Below are 21,189 nucleotides of genomic sequence, written 5' to 3' on the forward strand. Positions count from 1 at the left end.
ATCCTATAGGATTTTCAAGATCCTATAGGATTTTCAAAATCCTATAGGATTATATTGGAAATTTCAAAGATCCTATAGGATTTTTTGACTAGGGGAGGTTTGTGACATACACACATGTGTAGTCACATATTTGTTTTTTTATTATGTATGGTTTTATTGTATTTTTAAGAGCCGCATTGTGTCTTGGAATAAGCATGGAAGTTATAGTTTAGGAACAGGCTTTAGGAACATCCCACTTTTCGCCACTGGGTGGCAACATCCACCGGTGAGACAGGTATTAGTAGATGGTCAGGTGACATCTCTCTTCAGATGAACAAGGAAGAGCATGCAACAACAACTAAAGCTGACTGTCTCCTTTTTGTCCTATTTTATCAGGTAAATGCAGTATTAAAACATAAAACCTGTTCAATATGAGCACTGTGTAGTATAAACAAAGCTTGTCTTGGTTCTTTACCAGAAATGTAGTGATTTTGTGTTTAATGTGTAGGTCTATAGTGAATCTGGGTGGTGTAAACAGATTGTACAGTTGTTCTGGTTTGTTTCAGTAACAGTTGTTCTGGTTTGTTTCAGTAACAGTAGGCATATGTGTGTGCTCCCTTTTAGTGTTAAAAGCTCCTATTACAGTGTTTAATATGATTAGTACCCTTTTGCATTTTGGAATGTTTATTTTCGTTTTTATTCATTTATCTCCAGTAAAGTGCCTTCTAATGTATCATATATCCATGTGTTGTGTTATGCCAATGCAGTATTTACCTTTTGGGTCAAGGTGACTGATGATTATAAGGTCATGTTGATATAGCATTTAAAAAAAGAAATAATTCTACACATATTATTGGTAAAACCAGTTAATTGATACTGTGAACAAACAACATATGGGAATATGCAAATAAATGTTTATTGAGATTTGGATGAATATGTGTAAGAGAGAAGAAAATGAGAAAAGATGGGTTTATTGTAATTGTGTGGACATGTAAGAAGTGAATATGTGACTGACTGAAACTCTTTAAAAGAGAGCGCAACGACACCTAAAGCTGACTTGGTGGCAGCCAGGCAAGGCACCTATCCAATAGAATCTGTTCCAAAACTGTAAAGGATTCTTAATGGCATTTTCTAAAGGATTATTATCCTATAAGAAAATATCCAATAGGATCTGTTCCAAAACTGTAAAGGATTCTTAATGGGATTTTCTAAAGGATTTTATAATACTATAAGAAAATATCCTATAGGATTTTCTAAAGGATTTTTCTATCGGAATCCTAAAGGATTTTCTATAGGATTTTTCTATCGGAATCCTAAAGGATTTTTTGACTAGGGTGCAAAGTTCCAATAGGATCCTATTGGACTTTCCAAAGTATATAACCCAATAGGATCCTATTGGAAATTTGCAAAATCCTATTGGATTTTCTAAAGTACCAATAGAATCCTATAGGACTGTATTGGAAATTTGTGAAAAACCAATATGATCCTATAGGATTTTCAAGATCCTATAGGATTTTCAAAATCCTATAGGATTATATTGGAAATTTCAAAGATCCTATAGGATTTTTTGACTAGGGGAGGTTTGTGACATACACACATGTGTAGTCACATATTTGTTTTTTTATTATGTATGGTTTTATTGTATTTTTAAGAGCCGCATTGTGTCTTGGAATAAGCATGGAAGTTATAGTTTAGGAACAGGCTTTAGGAACATCCCACTTTTCGCCACTGGGTGGCAACATCCACCGGTGAGACAGGTATTAGTAGATGGTCAGGTGACATCTCTCTTCAGATGAACAAGGAAGAGCATGCAACAACAACTAAAGCTGACTGTCTCCTTTTTGTCCTATTTTATCAGGTAAATGCAGTATTAAAACATAAAACCTGTTCAATATGAGCACTGTGTAACAAAGTTTGTCTTGGTTCTTTACCAGAAATGTAGTGATTTTGTGTTTAATGTGTAGGTCTATAGTGAATCTGGGTGGTGTAAACAGATTGTACAGTTGTTCTGGTTTGTTTCAGTAACAGTTGTTCTGGTTTGTTTCAGTAACAGTAGGCATATGTGTGTGCTCCCTTTTAGTGTTAAAAGCTCCTATTACAGTGTTTAATATGATTAGTACCCTTTTGCATTTTGGAATGTTTATTTTCGTTTTTATTCATTTATCTCCAGTAAAGTGCCTTCTAATGTATCATATATCCATGTGTTGTGTTATGCCAATGCAGTATTTACCTTTTGGGTCAAGGTGACTGATGATTATAAGGTCATGTTGATATAGCATTTAAAAAAAGAAATAATTCTACACATATTATTGGTAAAACCAGTTAATTGATACTGTGAACAAACAACATATGGGAATATGCAAATAAATGTTTATTGAGATTTGGATGAATATGTGTAAGAGAGAAGAAAATGAGAAAAGATGGGTTTATTGTAATTGTGTGGACATGTAAGAAGTGAATATGTGACTGACTGAAACTCTTTAAAAGAGAGCGCAACGACACCTAAAGCTGACTTGGTCTCCCTTTTGTCCTGTTTTATCAGGTTAACCTGCAGAGCCGTTTTAAATATATAATCTGTTTGCCACACCCTGGAATTGTGTGGTTGAGACCAGTAATGGTCAAAAGGTATTTATGGTTTAATAGTGTACAAACTACTAGAAGACATGTGTCTGCATTAGAGATGTGTGCATCATACATTCCCCCCCAACACCAAATCCATTCATCATTACAGATGAACCAACCTGGGGAAGTGGAGCAGTCCCGTAGAGAACCCAAAAGAATGACGATGGAGCACCAGGATTGTTATGTTAGTCTTGTTGCATAACTACTTCAATGTAATATCTATTATCTTGTTAATGTGTTGAGATATTTTCTCAACACGTTTTTCTGCATTTCATTTTGAAGGTGTTCTCAAAGCCATCAGCTGTCAGAGATGTGAAACTGTCTGTAAAGGAACAGAGACCCTTTATGCCGTGCTCCAGATATACCAAAGGTTAGAGCGATGTTGATCCTACTGCTTGCATGTAGAAAGAAAGATAATCGGCTGAAATGTGGAACGTTGACTACAGATGTGAATGCATTGATTGCATGTAGTATTTTTGCTGTGATCAAAAGTGTGATTGCTCCTGTGTGCAGACGTTACGGTTTTAATCACCAGGAATCAAGTTGGTCATGTACAGTATGTAGCCTTGGAAAGCTAGAAAGTGAACATCAAAGTGATTTTACAAGCTATGCCATGAACACACACGCAGATAGGCCTACACATGAAAAGATACGCACAAAGAGATTTAATGCAATTATAAGTAGACTACTATGCTGATGTCTGTTGGAATCAATGTTTGTTGGGAATGCATTCACCTCTGGTTATGCTGTATCCATTGTCAGTGTCATTAGTGTAGTCCCAGGGAGCGTGTTGATATTGCGACGTAACATTTGTTCGACCCTGGTGAATGGTAACCTGGTGACACAACCGTCTATAAACACCTGAACATGGCCAGAAGAATCGTACCTATAATTTTATAATGGACGATTTACTTATCGGGTAAGTGGGCATGATTGATTGATTGATTGATTGATTCTTTATTTCAGACCCAGGGGGATCCATATCACATAGTATAAAATACAACAACAAGAAAACTAAAAAAAAATAAAAATAATAAAGAATAAAACATACAGGTCTATATAGACATTCATGGTCTAGCATGTAGACATGTCCGCCAGTGTTTCCACAGTCTGGACGAGAATCTGACCGAGCTGCATGCAGGGTTAGTCACGGCAACAATAATTACATTTTCTGATTCAGAAACTCTGCACATAAATTTATACATCAAGTTTCTTAAAACAGCAGAGCAAGTTGGGACCCCGACGCTTACAAACATAGAGCTCGCACTAGAGCTTCTCGGAGCTCCTAGCAGAAGTCTCATACTGTCATTATAAGCCACCGTGAGTCTTCTCATGCTCTCCTTCTTATACCGACACCACATAACAGGTGGGCAGTATAAAGGGGTGTGCAATACGCTTTAAAAAGTGCAATCTTCACAGGTACAGAACACATACTGAATTTGCGACATAGTGTATTTGCCTGAGCATACAATTTTCGTCGCTGCCTATAGATGTCCATATCATTGGAGAGGTCATCTGAAATAATGTGGCCGAGGTATGTGATCTCATTACACACACTGAGAACAGCGCCAGACAGTAAAAACGTTGGGAAGGTTGAATGCCTGTGTTCTCTGGTTCTGACAACCATAACCTTACTCTTTTTTGCATTATAGATGATATCAAAATCCTCACCATATTGCGAGCATATTCTTAGTAGCTGTTGGAGCCCAGCAGTAGATGGGCTGAATATGACCAAATCATCCGCATACATAAGGTGATTGATGGTCACATCACCCACCCTACAACCCGTCCCAGAGGCATTTAAAAACAGAGATAAGTCATTCATATACAGATTAAATAAAATTGGTGACAGTATTCCACCCTGACGGACAGAGTTGGACACATGAAAGGGAGTGGATGTAACATTCCCCCATTTCACCCTCAATGTTTGATGAGCATACCAGTACACCAAGATTCTAACTAAAAAACGAGGGACCCCATTTTTGGCCAATTTAAAAAATAATTTCTCGTGATTAACACGATCAAATGCTCTGGATGCATCAATAAAACACATAAACATGGAGGAGTTATGCCTGTTATAGCTTTCTAAAATTTCCTTTAGTGCAAATATGCAAAGGTCAGTGCCAAGTTTACGCTTGAAGCCAAATTGACCCTTGGGCAAGTAGAAAATGACCTTACTTGCCCCACAGGCCACAAGCAAGTGCCTCTGAGACCTTATTGTCAACCCCTGATGTAGTACAGTTTAACACATCATGACCATGAAGGGCACACAGACAAACACAGGGATTTGTGAATTGTTATATTTCTGGACAACAGTTGAGCCGACCAACTTCCCACTCGAGTACCCTCAGGGTACTAAGCTCTACCATATTATATGAGGACAAGCCCAAACATATGGTTGGCCACTCATGCCAACCATAGTGTTTGTTTTTTTTTGTTTTTTTTTATGAAACATCAGTGTCACATCGTCAAATACAAATGGTTAACATTGTCAACCTCAATGAGTGTCCTGACTGATCTAACATTGTATTTTCCTCCAACTAGATTGTGTCCCTCTTTGTATAGAGGAGTCTTCACCTGAACAGAAAGAGAGGTCCCCCAGACTGGTCCAGAAGGAACCAGAACCTCGACATATTAAAGAGGAAAAGGAACTGTTCCAAACATTAGAGGCTGATGGGACAATGTTGACATTACTAACAGTGAAAAGTGAAGATGTTGACAACAGAGACACAGACGCTCCAGCCAGCACCTCATCTGCACACAGACACAACAAAGAGGACTGTGAAACATCACAACCAACTCATCCCTTTATCTGTATACTGTGTGGCCACAGTTTTAGGGAAAAACGTAATCTGACACAGCACATGAGGATTCATAAGGGAGGACGCCTCTGCTGTGACCTGTGTGGAAAACAATTCTTTACAATGTACCACCTTACAGTACACAAGCGAATTCACACTGAAGAGAAACCCTATGGATGTGACAACAGAGACACAGACAAAGAGAGGTTCCCCAGACTGGTCCAGAAGGAACCACAACCTCGACATATTAAAGAGGAACAGGAGCCGTTCCAAACATTAGAGGATGGCCCCAAGGCTGATGGGACAATGTTGACATTACTACCGGTAACTGTGAAAAGTGAAGATGTCGACAACAGAGACACAGAGGCTCCAGCCAGCACCTCATCTGCACACAGACACAATAAAGAGGACTGTGAAACATCACAACCAACTACTGATGCTCAGCTCCTCTCTTCACACTGTTCTGAATCTGATACTGAAGACAGTGACGAGTGGGAGGAGACCCGGGAAGGAGAGTCAGGTTTAAACAAACTGAAGACACCAAATGTGAAAGGACAAAGATGGTCTATGAGCAACAAGCTGTCTGACGACGATGTGAAATCAAAACACATTCCACCGTTGAGCTCTCATAGAGGGGATCAGCCATTTATCTGTATACTGTGTGGCAAAGGCTTTATGGAAAAACGTAATCTGACAATGCACATGAGGATTCATAAGGGCGAACGCCTCTGCTGTGACCAGTGTGGAAAACAATTCACTACAATGTCCAGCCTTAAAAGACACGAGCAAATTCACACTGAAGAGAAACCCTATGGATGTGAGCAGTGTGGGAAAAACTTCAGTCAGAGGGGCCAGCTTAAAATACACCAGCTCGTTCACACAGGAGACACACGCACAGGAGACAAACCCTTCTGTTGTGAACAGTGTGGGCAGAGTTATGGTACAAAGAGCTATCTCAAGATTCATCAGCGCATCCACTGTGAACTATGTGGCCAGAGTTTCAGAACCAACGACCACCTGAATGTTCACCAGAGATTTCACAGAGGACACAGACCCTTTAATTGTGATCATTGTGGGAAAAGCTTCACTACTGTATCCAATTTACAAGAACACCAGATAATTCACAAAGGAGAGAAACCCTATGAATGTGACCAGTGTGGAAAGTCTTTTAGTCGTCCTGCCAGTTTACAGGCTCACTGGCGTGTGCACACAGGCTTTAAACCATTCCACTGTGAGTTGTGTGGAAAGGCCTTCAGTACGAAATACAGTCTACAACACCACGAAACCACACACGTGCAATAGAAACCCTATCACTGTGAACAGTTACACAAGCACCAATGCAACACATTACGACATTCAGCAGACACCATAACTAATAAGCTAGGAAATCACATACACCATTAAAATGTATTAATTTTTACACATTTTATGAATCATAATCTGAGAGCCTTGTGGTAATCTGTGCAATTAATTATGGGAACATGGTTTACATGTCTCCTGCCCAGCATATGGGATCGTATTTTTTTGGATGTGCATGCTTTGTAAACTTTTTGCATGGAAAACTAAAATTGTCAGACAGGTTTTTTGAACAAACTAAATAAATGTTTTAATTTCCATTAATTTAAATTGTGGGTGTTTTTATTTACCTGGTCAATTTGTGTCTTACTTGAGACTGCAAGTAAGACAAACATGAGAGACTGCTAGATCAGGGGTTTTCTTGGGTCATGCCTTTCTAATTTTAGTCAAAGGAGCTAGGGTCAGCTTTGTATACATTTCTATGTGCATGTTTAACCATGTAAAAGTATTTGTCACCTTTGGTGTTGTAGGGGAGTATTTTCCAGTATATATCATTTTAATGCAACTTGTTCCCAATCCTATCTGCATGGCCCACTGCATTCACACAATACATGGTGGCTTTATGCTCACTACTTAACATAATGAAAGGAATAGGCCTACTGCTAAATGTTTGACCCATCCATTCAGCAACAGGGTTACACACCCTAACCCATTCTCACCTGTCAATTAACAATGGGACATTCATCTCCAAACATTCCTCAAATAAGCACATCAGAGACTTCTTACAACAAGAAAGAATGGATTAATTTGTGTAAACAGCACTGATGTATTTAAACTTAAAGTGGCTGTAACTGTAAGTGATATGTTTTGTTAAATAGCTCTATATTCCAACAGTAATCACTGCCATTGTGTGTTTGCTCATTAACAGGGATCTCTGTGTTTCTTCAGCTCTTCAGTAAACAGAACATACATGTTCAGGTCAGGATACAATTTTCATCCAACCAGGAGACAGAACTCATGTAGGATAAACAAGAGAGATTGGTAACTGGAACAATAGGAAACTGATGTCAATAAATGGGTTCTCTCTCATACTTTAATCAAGTTGCTTACCCACTTGAACCTATATTCAATGTTTATTAAAGTGCTGGAGAGACCCCTGTTACTGGAAAAAGCATTATAGCAAAACATAAAACACTATAAAATCACTAGACAGTAAATATAACCACTAGGAGAAGCTGCATGTGATCGTTCACAGTTGTAATGACCAGGGTTTTTCTCTTTTGCACAACATCGTGTGCAAGTCATGGTCCGTAGGCCTGGTGATGCTGGACGGCTCTATGCATGCAGGGGGGGCCTAGAGAGAGACCATACCTGTAGTACCAGTATGTCACCAGTAGATGGAAGTATCACCAGGGAGCAACATGTGTACTCCACTACCTGACCAGTGACCACACCCATACCATAGCAAGCTTGCTGTAAGCACATGTTGCAGTAGCTGTGTGTTGCTGTGCTGTGATACTTGAGAGTGATTTCTCATACATTTAGCAGGTGAGATGGTTCTACTGGGAATGCATATGCTGTGGGAAATATGTTATGGGATTACGTGTGTTTGTGTTCTGCCTTGACCGTGTGTAAGTGTGTTAACGTGTGTGGAGTGAGTGAGTTAGCAAGTTAGCATTTAAGTATGTGGAGTGAGTGAGTTAGCAAGTTAGCATTTCAGTATGTGGAGTGAGTGAGTTAGCAAGTTAGCATTTAGCTTGGGACCTGTCCCTACTAGCTGCAGCAGGGGTAGAAGCCATGATGAGGCATGCATGTTTAGCTACTAAATTGGATTGGAGTGAGATTGATGTGGTGATATTTGATGTTATGCAATGATTATAAGGGGTTATCTGTGATGTAGTGATCTTATGCAACGTGCAGTGTGATCAACTGATGTATTATAAGGTCACAGTTTATGCTGCAGTTATTTCTCATATATTTTGCATTAAAAAAAAGAAATAAATAAATGTAGTGATTAGTGATTTGTTCTTGTTCCAACCACATAATCAAACTAGCTGCTGTACACATTAGTCAAACTAGCTACTTTAGCAGCTTTTAAGAGACATCCTGGTACTAATTAATACTGTAATAATTCATCTCCATGGGCTTTCTGTTCATTAAACAATGTGTAAAGGATTGCTGGCCATTTATACCTTGCTCTCTCTCTGTCATACAGGCTGGTCTAACAGAGAGAGTCATGGCTGAAAACATTCCAGGTGCTGTCAGTCTAGCTCCCTGTCCTATGGATGTCACCAGTGTCCTTCCATCCTCTGTGGGGAGTGACAACTTTGTGTTCATGGAGAAGAATCCCAGCAAGATGTTAGAGAAGCTAAACAGGCTTCGTCTAAACAACACTCTGTGTGATGTGATTCTGTGCTGTGGAGGAAAGCAGTTCCCCTGTCACCGTACTGTACTGGCCTCCTTCAGCTCTTACTTTGAGGTAAACACTACACACGTCCTCAACTACTATAGCCTGTCGTCCAAATACATGTCAACATGTATTAAGGGAATGCCATTACATTCTGCCTGGGCTTTAATGTGAACGGAATCTGGGCTTTAATGTGAACGGAATTTAAAGCTGTGTCTATTATTTGTTATAATAAGTGTTAAATACCTGTACATTTACAGACCCCTAATTCTGCACTTAATATGTAAATTAAAAATCAAACCTTGGTTCGAAGTGAAGCGGTGAATTTTCATTCTATGTGTTCTAGAGCTATGAAATCTGTGTTCTAGATCTATACATTCTATGTTCTAGATCTATACTTTCTACGTGCTTCAGTTCTATGTTTTTATGAATTCTGAATGAATGAATGAATGATTTTATCTGGAGGGCCAAATTGTCATGTGAAGCTTGACCAATCCTCAATCCTGGACGCACGGGACACACAAAGCCACTCCTTGGAAGCGGCTTTCACCGCTTCAAAAAGGCCTAAACTAAATCATGACCACTGAAAGACAATATTTCACCTTTTGAACCTGAACAGAAGATGTTTACAACTGGCATGATGGAGTCCAGACAGGAGAAGGTTGACATGATGGATGTAGAACCTCAGGAGATTGACCTGTTGCTGGGATATGCCTACACTTCACAGGTGATCATCTCCTCAGACAATGTGCAGGTAATGTATTGTCATCATAAAACCATATTCATTGTTTCCACTGTCCATTTGACTTTAGAACTTGTTGTTGACCATTAATTGTCATACAATAATTGTGATTTGATGTGACACAATTGGACATTGTTACCCTAAAGAAACTTTGGTTGCTTAATTAAATTGTTTGAATCGTGTCTGGAGAGCTGTGTGCCCTCTTTGTCTTGATCATTGGAACATATATAGGTGTTTGCCTTTTAGGCAAAACACAAATTGAACAAGTCAAATAAGTTATAACTGAAATACACAAATAAATGATTTACAGCGACCAGTACTATAATCCAAAGAAAATCATTCATGATCAAAAGAGACCATAATTATATTTATATTTAACAGTTTCATACCTTTTTTTGTTTGTAAATGTTTTGTTGTAGGCCCTCTTAGCAGCATCCAGCCTGCTGGGTGTCACAGCTGTTCAAGAGGCCTGCTGTCATTACATGGAGCGTGAGATGGATGTAAAGAACTGTGTAGGAATTCACTGCTTTGCTGAGCTCCACTCCTGTCAGAAGTTGATGAAACACAGCATGGATTTCATTCTGGAGCACTTCAGTGACGTCTACCAGCAGGTCAGACATTGAATGATACATACTCACATTATAAGATATATACATTGATCTAGCATTATTTGACTATAAACATAATAACCTCTTGTCTGTCATTGTCACCATTGAGCACTTAAGAGGAGAAAAGGGAACAGAATGGTAATTTATCATCTAATCTGTATGCCAATAGGAAGAGTTCCTCTCTCTCTCTGAGGACAAACTGACAGAGATTGTTGCCAGTGATGATCTCCATGTGTCCAAGGAGGAGCTGGTGTTTGAGGCTGCCATGCTGTGGCTGAACCACTGTCCTACCCGCACACAGAGCTTTGAGAAGGTAAGTTCCTTCTGACGGGTTCACCTGATGAAAGACCATGGACAAGAATCACTCAGGCTGCATTCACACTAAAGAGTGATATACCCTTCCTTGTCCTTTGAGAACGAGGGGGGGAAGGTGTCGTCCAATTCATTCTCTATGGAAGTCACATGGTTTCTTGCCTCTTCCAAGCCTCTTGGCTTAAATCAAGCTTGATTTAAGCCAAGAGGCTTGGAAGAGACATGAAACCATGTGACTTTCATAGAGAATGAATTGGACAACACCCTACCCCCTCATTCTCAAAGGACAAGGAGAGGGTATATGACTTTACTGTGTGTAGGCCTCTTAAGTCTGACATCATTTTGTAGGCGGAGGAGAAATTCTGGTGCCAAGAGGCACCGGCGCCCGTGAAGCTTTTTGACTATAAGCACATTTTTCTTCTCTTTCTTGTTGACAGGAAATTGATAGAATTATACTTTAGTCGTTATTTTTGTCTCGGATCTGTTGAAATAGAGAGGTACACAGCACTGCCCATATTGACAATACATCTGCTTGGCACCTGACTACAAAATGATGTCACGGCTTAAGAAGCCCATATGCAGTTGGACTAGTTAGTATGTGTTCTTTTTGTTCTTTAAGGTGATGGAGCATATCCGTCTGGCTTTTATCAGCCCATCCTATCTTAAGGTGACTGCATCTCTGAGTGAGGTCGAATCCCAGGTCTGCCAGAGGCTCATCTCTGAGGTCCAGAACCACAGACCACGCAGGTCCACAGGTACCCTGCCATGCATGTTGTACATGATGCTAACCTTGCAACAAACAGTTTGTTTGCTTTGTGAGCTTAATAATTACTAGTAAGGTGCAATTATGGGAAATTGCAAGTGTTGTTGCACTGACGCGAGTTGCGAGGGATCCACTGGGAACTAAATTCCGTCATAGCATTTCTATTTTATATATAAATGAAGTGAAGCATGACTAATCCTGTCTGATTGGTCATGCTTGAAAATAGATAACCTCAGTTAACTATATTCAACACAGATAACTTAGTCGGAGGCCTTAGGGATTGTTTGTGCTAATCAGTCTAAAAGCGCAAAATTTTGCACAGATGTAGCCCAGGGCATGCTCTAATGATTTAGCTAGGGGCGCCCGAGTCTGCGACCTTCGGGGTCGCCACAGCAGCCAAATCAAGTTGGGCTCCCATCGACTTTCTATACAGGAGGAAAATACCCCAAAACACTTTTTATTCTTGGTATTTAAGTAGGATGTGAGGGGTCTGTCTAACTAGGGCTTTGTCATGAAGCTGAATCCATTGCAAGCATTTGTTTTGCACAAAAAACATTCCTCGGGCTACAAAATGGCCCCAGAAAACAGCCACAAAACTGTGAAAAGTGATAAAAAGCAATGACACTTTTCATCACTAAACCATCGTTTTCTGGGGCCATTTGTAGCCAGATGAATGTTTTTTGTGCAAAACAAATGCTTGCAATGGATTCAGCATCATGACAACCCCCTAGTTAGACCCCTCACATCCTACTTAAGTACCCAGGGTATTTTCCTCCTGCGCTGTGGCGATCCCGAAGGTCGCCGACTCGTGTTGCCTGTAGCAACCACACTAATTATATATATTTTTTTTAAAGATTTGGTTTAAAATGTGCTTAAATTCAAACGTTAAATTAACAATAAGCTTCAAGTGTTATACATATACAATTGGCTCCTTGGGTAATTCATTGACTGTTAATTTTTGTAATCATAACATTCCACATGCTCACACATTACTCTACTGACTACTGTGTTTGTCTTCTATTCTTCTGTACAGACTCACATGAAGTGATCCTGATGTTGGGGGGATGGGAATGTCTATATGAAAGCAGCAGCAACATTCGCGACATGGAAGATATGAATCCTTGCCGCAGCATTCAGTTTTTTGATCCCCTGGAGTCTCATCCTAAATGGAGGACTCAGACACATCTGCCATTTGCTGTATGGAGTCCTGGTCTGGTTGTGTCAGGTGAGGAGTATGCTACTAGTAAGACGCATCAGGGTGACAAGCAACCTCGCCCTAAAAGGCGAGGTCGCGCTATGTCTTGGCCGCCTGTCCAGTGATGTATATCGGACAGGTTACCCATATATGGAAATCCATGTACTGTGTATAGAGATATGCTGTGAGACCCCAAACATGCTTACTCAGTTATTTGTGATGTGAAAATTCTATGACATCTATCACTTCTGGCATCATATATACAATCCCTTTTACCCCCATACATGGAGATCCCTGTCTGAACCTGGGCTGTCTTCCTCCATGTATGGGCATTCCCATATGAAGTCCTGTTAGACATGGGCTTAATATTTATGACATCAGGGATCTCCATATATGGGCATAAAAGGTATTCTGTTAGTGGTTCCCATGACATCACAACATACAATCCATTTTATGCCCATACATGGAGATCCCTGTCTGAACCAGCCACACCACTGTGATGTCACCTGTTTATGCCCTTATGGAGATCCCTGCTCTGAGTATCTGACATCACTGGGATGTCACCTATGATGTCACAGTGATGTGTCAGGGGAACCACAGTGTCAGGCGTTATAGACGGATACGGACAAGCTATGACCGTTCAATTACTAAACTGCGACCTACGGTCGCAACAATTGAACTGAAGCAATGTTGTCATGCTTAGCTCTGTTTTCTACCCGCTTCAGAATCAGAGTCATTGTAAACAAAACAACCACCAAACCACTACAGCTAGTGATGAAACCCAAGTCATTACTCATTTGAAATCTTCTCTCACCATAGGCTCCATGTTGTATTTGGCTGGAGGAAAGTTGATTGATGGTTCAATCAGTAGAGAGATGTGGCGTTATGACACTTCCCGTGACTCATGGTTGAAGATGGCTCCCATGAACGAGGCTCGCTGGGACTTTGGTGAGACTGAAACTATGCTATTCAACATTCAAACTTTTTGGAATAACCACTATGGGTTGTTGCCTTAAGGAGAAGCCACGGTTCTAATCTGTTTATTTTTGTCCTTGCACAACCCACATGGTCCGTAGGCCTGGTGATGCTGGACGGCTCCATGTATGCAGTGGGGGGCTTTAGACACCAGTTAAACAAGTGGAAGTCTGTGGATCGCTACGATCTCAACACCAACACGTGGCAGCTCATGGACTCTGTCGGTCTGCCAGACCGTTGGAACGGCTCTGCTGTGGTCGCACTCGACGGACTGATCTATACTGTTGGTATGGGACAGGCAACTGAAAATGTTCAAAGCATTTGTCATATAAGATATATTACAGGATTTGATTAGACCAGTGTGTGGCTCATTATTTGCACGGGTAGATACCATCTACTAGATAGCTATTTCAACCAATCAGATTGCTTCGTCGGAAATACCTGTACTACTTATTTATCGTTCTCCCACTCACAATGAATAATATGTTGTCATGTGTCCTCCTGGTCCCTTGGTGTCGCTGTTATGGGGGATGGCTCTATCACAGGTCATATCTACGACCCAAAGGCCGACGATTGTGATGAGAAATATACGTACATGAGAAAGCTGCCCAGATGCCCAGAGAAAGGTGTCCTGATGTTCAAGTGCAACCCTCAAACGTCTGCATGGACAGAAACTGCTCGCCCGTGTTATCATCGCATTCGCTATTCAGCTGCCTGTACGCTCAGAGGACGGATCTACGTCATAGGTATCATAACTGTTCTCAATGGCTCTCCGTTCCTTAGACTCACTTCAACTTCAATGTGGCTTGGGAACATGACACAGTTGCCATCCTGTTAATTCCTGTTTATCTACAGGTGGTGAATGTGAAGAGGATTACGGAGCGACACCGCATGTGGCGGTGTACGACCCACAGACCGACCAGTGGAACCATTGCGAGTCCATGCAAAAGATGCGCGTCCTTCCTAGTGTGGTCGTGGTGGATCAAAAGATCTACGTACTAGGAGGGGGAAACAGGACCATCACGTAGGTTGATGTTCCATGAACGTCTGGGAAAGGTTGGCTGCTTGTTCACACATTACGTCAGGGGTCTTCAACGTTTTCAGGACAAGGACCCCTTAGTTGAGAGAGAGATGAAGCAGGGACCCCCACAACCTTTTCATAGATTCCATATTGTTTCATTGTTTGACAGCACAATCACCAGTGTATTTTGGATTCATGTCAATGTGTGTTTTCAGACATTTAACCACTTGAACCGTCAATAGTTAATGAACTTGACCTTTCACTCTGTAGTCTGCTCTTTTTCCCCTCTACACCAAACCTCTGTGCCGAAAATAGAGCTTGTAGATCTGCTATTTTTGTCTAAAGTTCTCCGAATATGGACGCTAGTGTTCAAGTGGTTCATTTAGAAAAGGAGAAAAAAAAGGTTCTATCACTCAAAGATTTGGAGGACCCCCTGTAGTAACTCTGAGGACCCCTTAGGGGTCCCAGACCCCCTGTTGAAGACCCCTGCATTACATGGCTTTTTGTCTCTCTTGATATAGGAGTCACCGTCCTATTGAGCAGTACGACGACAACACAGGCCGGTGGACGACTTTGGGGAAGACGCCCGGTCGCAGTGAATTCACCTGTGTTTCTCTCTGGCTGAGGAAGGATAAATCTGAACAGGTGGGTAAAATCCTGAGTTTCACTTTAACTATGAGATATTGACCTGTGCAAATCAACTATAACGACAGTGGTGAACAATACCAATGGGACAATTTCAGAGCGACTTGAAGAATGATAAAAAACTATTTACAGTCAATTGACAATCAGATTTACTAGACGTTTCGCTCGATGTCACTCATGTTCAGCAGGTTTATAGAATGTTATTGTTCATCAGTGTATTATCTTCACACCATCATGATGACGTGGACTGACCATAACCACATGAAATGAAACATTAAAATTCACATTGCATCACAACATGGTAAGCTTGTAGATCAGCTATTTTTGTTAAAAGGACAACTCCGCCCCAAAATAACATCTAGGCTCACTTTCCTACTTAGGCCTATATTGATCCCAAATAACTCTCCATGGTTCTATTAGGCAGAAATGCCCCTGTTGTCTAGTTTCCCAAGCAGAACCCAGCAGCCCTCATAGCTTAGAGTGGAGCCCATAAAAGCCTATCGCTTTCACACTATTTGTTGCGGTCAAAAGTGATTATTATTTTTTTCATGAACATTTTACTAGTTGTCATTAGAAACACACCCATGCCTTGGTTGTCCCACACACACCACCATAGTTTGTTCTGTCCCTGAAAAGAATTCTCACCCCAAAACATGATTTACAAGACTGTGGTGGCTTGTGTTGGACAACCAAGGCATGGATGTGTAATCCATTTAATGACAACTTGTGTAAAATTAAAATCACTTTAGACTACAACTTATCGGTTACATAACCGATAACCTGTTAAGGAAATGTGTAAAAAAATGCACTATTACTCATTTAAAAAAGGAAAATACACCAGTTTTTTTCCCCCACCATTATAAAGTGCCCTATGTACACATTATAAAACACAATTAAAACACAATTTGCAAATATCTACATACTCGGAAACAAAACCAGTTTCTGACACTCTGTTTTTGCATTCCTAAATAATCTCAGGCACCAAGACCCTGCTGCAATTCTTTTTCTGCAACACTTCTGTTCTACAAACACTTAAATAACAAAGAAGCTACAAGGGGTGTCGCCAAATACCGAACCACACACTTAACGCTGTTCAAATCCATAATTGTATGGCAAGCTATCCAAAACGACTACTAATATGTATGTAATTAATTGTGACATAAAATGTAATATTTAATTCTGTGTGTAGCGATGCAACTCTCTGGGTGACAGATGTCTAAATGAACACTCAACTGTTGAATTTATTGTAGGCGAAGAGGAAGCCACAGGGGAAGCAGATCACCTGCACAAACTGCAACAGAGAATTCAGCTCAAAAGGGGGACTGAAAACCCACAGCAAACACTGCAACGGTGGACAGAGCACTCAGCCCCAGTACCCCCAGAGTGACAGTATATAGAAATACCTGGTCAAGGGGGCACGGGGCACAGTCGATAGGACCTTTAAACACAGCTTAAAGGTCCTGGGTTCGATTCCTGCTGTGGGTGCTGGGGCGTGTTCTTTCCTCTGCGTCTTCAGCACCCACACCCTAGGTGGGGTTGGCGAAAGGGCCCTTATGTGTGGAATTTGCAAGTTCTCCCTGTGTCCCCTAGGGTAGGTATCCTCACAAAAAAAGCTGTAATCCTGGTCTCTATAATGCCTCCCCCTGGCCAGCCGGGGCGCCTGATGGAGGGGAATGGAACTGGTTGGAATAACCGCCAGGTGATAAGAAGCGGTCTCACTTCTCATGCTCTGAAGGGAGCATGAACTCAGTTCGGGCCTCTCCCCACAGAATAGACAAACTTTAGAATGCAATTGTAGCCAATCAGGAGGGAATATGGGAAATGGGACAGCTCCATGTTGATGACATGACTTTAGAGATACTCTGTACCGCTTCGTGATTTTAGGCCAAAATCTGTAGAAGCAGTGTCCCAAAATGTGTTTTGCAAAAATCGGCCTGATGGTGGAGCTAGAAGAGGGCCATGTGAGAAATGAGGATAGGGCAACGGTGCCAGAGATAAGGGTAGGGCAAAAGTGTGACGTGACGGACATACGGACAGACAGACAGCCGGTGGAGCTTTTCCCTCTCCCCAGCTTGGCAGAGGGAGTGCAGCGCCCAGGATTACAGTTTAGGAAATTGAAAAAATGGGTTACAAAATTGTGGGATCAAACATTTAAAAAGAAAAAATGGGTTACAAAATTGTGGGATAAAACATTTAAAAAGAAAAAAAGAAAAAGAAAGACCTGGTCAAACATTAGTCAATTGCAAGAGAAAGTTTCTCTCTCAAATGTATAGTACTTACAGTGTTCAAAAGTGTCGTAAAGTAAGATATTATTATTGTTTCAGAAATACGAGTGAGCTTGTAGAATTGTATAATTGTTACATACAATGTTATGTAATGGAATATTTATCCTTTTTTTTTGTTTTCTTTTTTTACTTTACCTGTAGTTTGTTTCAGAAATATATTATCGATACGAGTGAGCTTGTAGAATTGTATAATTGGTTACATACACTGTTATGTAATGGAATATTTATAATTCTTTTTCTTTTCTTTTTTACATTTTCCCTTGGTTTGTTGTCAACAACATAACTTAATGTTGCACCAAGCAGGCCTGTGACCTACAGTGACTTAAGATACTTGGGGTGGAAACCTTATATTTCCATAACTGTTACTTTTCAGGAAATGTAAAGAATCTGTTCTGGTGGATCCAATCTACGGTAGTTATTATTTTGTCACAAGCTCTTTTCATTCATTTTTGAAATCTTATAAAAAGCACTTTCACACAACACGTTATGCGCTTGTGGAACGGTTTCATTCATTTTTGAAAACGTATACAAAGCACTTTCACACAACACGTTATGCGCTTGTGGAACGGAAACATTTGCTCCTTTTGTGTGATGCTGTTTGGCATAGTAGAGCACTTCATGTGTGATTTACAATTAACTCTTCTAAAATCTCCCCCAGCCAACTACAGTTGCACTTGAATTAAATGGGCATACCTTTAACCAAAACATGGCAGGAGACATGCCATATATTATCCTTGAACATTGTTATGTTGCATATTTCCAAAGTTACCCACATTCCTGAGCCTTCTCCCATTAAGTCACAGATGGATAATAGTTTAATTTCTCAGGTTCTAAAGCTTAATTTGAAATGTCATCTAGATTTTTGAGTTTGTAAAGAGATCTTTCCAGCTTGTTGTTCAGGGAGCTTCATGGTTATTTGACCTGCATGTACTGTCTCATAATGTGATGGCATCCATGTGGACAGTAGTATAAAAGAAATGTACTCAAATACTGTACTTAAGAACGGACATAAGCAAATGTTGCCATTGTTGTGTGGCGCAACAAGATATTGCCGACAATAAAAATAAATCATTTTTCACATTTCTTCTGCTTGTGAATGTTTTTTTATGTATTCTTTTCATGCCAATGGGAAGATGTTCATTATAATTGGAGCAGTTTAACCGTAGTACCAGTATGTCACCAGTAGATGGGGAAGTATCACCAGGGAGTGTGCAAAGCACTACCTGACCACACCCAGCTTGGCCAGGAATAATCGGGGGCCTTAGGGAGACTGCTAATCAGTCTAAAAGTGCCACATTTTGCACAGTTGTAGCCCAGGACTTGCTCTAATGATTTAGCTAGGGTGCCCGAGCCGGCGACCTTCGGGGTCGCCACAGCTGCCAAATCAATTTGGGCTCCCATCGACTTTCTATACAGGAGGAAAATGCCCAGATTTATTTGGTGCAGAGCAGAAGCCGTTTGACAAGTGCCTGTGAGGTCAAAACAGCGGTTTGGTTGGTCTCAGGACGTTGTGTAAACACAATCCAATAAAAAATACTAACTTTGAAGCTAAAGAAATAACCGCACTAGCCTAAGGACTATCTACTCTGTTAGTTATGAGAGGGCCTGCGAAATCTAGCAACAGGGGCATCCGAAATCTAGCAAAAGGGGCAGCTATGAAAAAAATCGACTAAAGCAGATATGAAGGGGTATGATAAAAGGCAGATTTAACCCTATATGTGTTTTGGTCTGAACAACTCCTTTAAGGTCACTGTGGCCTCAGGGCATGCCATTTCTTTGAGGGGCATAAGGCCAAACTGAGGTACAACGACGGCCATGGCCTTCATGGCCTCCCTGCCCTGGTTGGGAGAGAACTATAGTGTGTTGCCTATGGGCAACCACAGAAACTGAGTAACCCCAAAAGTCCATTGAGTTCAATGGAGGAGTGGTGCAAGCTTGACATCACGTATAGCAATCATGTACCGGTATGGCGTGACATCACATCACGTGACATCACATATAGCCAATTAGCCATCATGTATGGTGTGACATCACGTGACATCACATATAGCCAATTAGCCATCATTTATGGTGTGACATCACGTGACATTACATATATCCTATAAATAGGAAGCCACGCTTGCAATTTCACAGAATTGCACCTTTTTGGTTTACTATTGATGTCCATTTACAGACACACTGTACTATCTTAAGGGACATAAAACGATTGGTCAACCAAGTCAGTTGGCTTCGAAACCTACAACAGAGCTCACAAAACCACAGCACCACCTCCATTCCCAGCATGGCCGCCAGGATGTCGAACAGCAGCTCAACCCCAGGGAAGGCCCTCCTGGGCACCCTGGGCCCTGTCGGTAGGATCAGCCCCGAGGGATCCCCGTTGATCAGCAAGAAGAAGCTCCAGGACCTGGTGAGAGAGATGGACCCCAAGGAGCAGCTGGACGAGGACGTGGAGGAGATGCTGCTGCACACGGCCGATGACTTCATAGAGAGCGTGGTGACTGTGGCGTGCCGGCTGGCTCGCCACCGCAGCTCCACCGCCCTGGAGGTCAAGGATGTCCAGGTGCACCTGGAGCGCCACTGGAACATGTGCATCCCCGGCTATTGCTCGGACCAGATACGGCCCTTCAAGAAGGCTTTCACCACAGAGGCTCACAGACAAAGGATGGCGCTGATCCTCAAGACCAGCAAAAAGTAACAAGAGTGTAGCGCAGTGATTCTTTTCTAATCAGGTTTTCCATCCTCTTTTTTTCCTCTGGGATCTCTGGGTTCTTTACTGTAAAGTCATAGCTGCCAGTTCCCACCTGATGTTGGGTGGGAGTTCTGACTGTTCCAGGCCATATTGCAATGCTTCACACAGGTGGAACCTCACAGAGAAGTTCTCTTCCATTTGTCAAAGGAGGCAACCTTGTCCAGTCTAAAGACACGTTTTTGAAGAAGTTCACATTAATCTGATCACATTTGTGATAGGTCTTATGCCTCAATTGTATATTTAGTCCAAGTCCAGTAATGACAGGCCTGTTTGTACTCCGTTCCTACTACAGTGTTATCCCTCACTGGTCATGAAGCGGAGCCGATTGGGCAATAATAATAATTCTTAATGATATTTATGGACTGACCAGAATGAGCTGAAAATATGGCTATACTTTTATTCTCATAAGTATTAAAATAAGAAAAGATTGGAGGGTACATGGAGATCCCCAGGCATCAAAACCAGGCCCTTAGTTGCCAAGGCCCTGCTTGGCTTTACTAATTAACATACGTTTAATGCCCATATGTGGAGATCCTTGTCCCAATGTCATCTATATTAAGGACATATCTGGGAATGTCCATATTTAGTAATGCCCATTTATGGGCATGTTTTAACATTGTTGACTATCATGCAGGGGTCTCCATATATGGGTAACTGGTCCGATATACATCACTGGCGAGATGGCCAAGAATTGGCGCAACCTCGCCCTTTAGGGAGAGGTCGCATGTCGCCCTGAGGCATCTTACTAGTGAATATATTCCCAATATGGGCATATTGATTGTATCTTGG

General features: G+C 41.2%; 2 protein-coding genes across 2 annotated transcripts; both read left to right on the forward strand.

Annotated features, from left to right (window-relative positions):
* Positions 1-8,934: 8,934 nt before the first annotated feature.
* LOC308304881 (kelch-like protein 24) lies at positions 8,935-16,763 on the forward strand (the record flags this gene model as incomplete). The annotated part of the gene is made up of 11 exons (XM_080749509.1): positions 8,935-9,177; positions 9,725-9,859; positions 10,267-10,458; positions 10,625-10,768; positions 11,387-11,522; positions 12,564-12,755; positions 13,545-13,673; positions 13,802-13,936; positions 14,556-14,724; positions 15,243-15,366; positions 16,617-16,763. 11 exons carry the CDS (start codon positions 8,935-8,937, stop codon positions 16,761-16,763), a joined length of 1,746 nt encoding a protein of 581 aa, XP_080605635.1.
* Positions 16,764-19,932: 3,169 nt separating this feature from the next.
* Positions 19,933-20,346, forward strand: LOC308304882 (transcription initiation factor TFIID subunit 12-like; the record flags this gene model as incomplete). Its single annotated transcript, XM_080749510.1, has 1 exon — positions 19,933-20,346. One exon carries the CDS (start codon positions 19,933-19,935, stop codon positions 20,344-20,346), a length of 414 nt encoding a protein of 137 aa, XP_080605636.1.
* Between the last annotated feature and the right edge of the window lie 843 nt (positions 20,347-21,189).

This window comes from Nannobrachium achirus (assembly GCF_963921795.1).
Source record: "Nannobrachium achirus genome assembly, chromosome: 19".
NCBI classification, from domain to species: Eukaryota; Metazoa; Chordata; class Actinopteri; order Myctophiformes; family Myctophidae; genus Nannobrachium; species Nannobrachium achirus.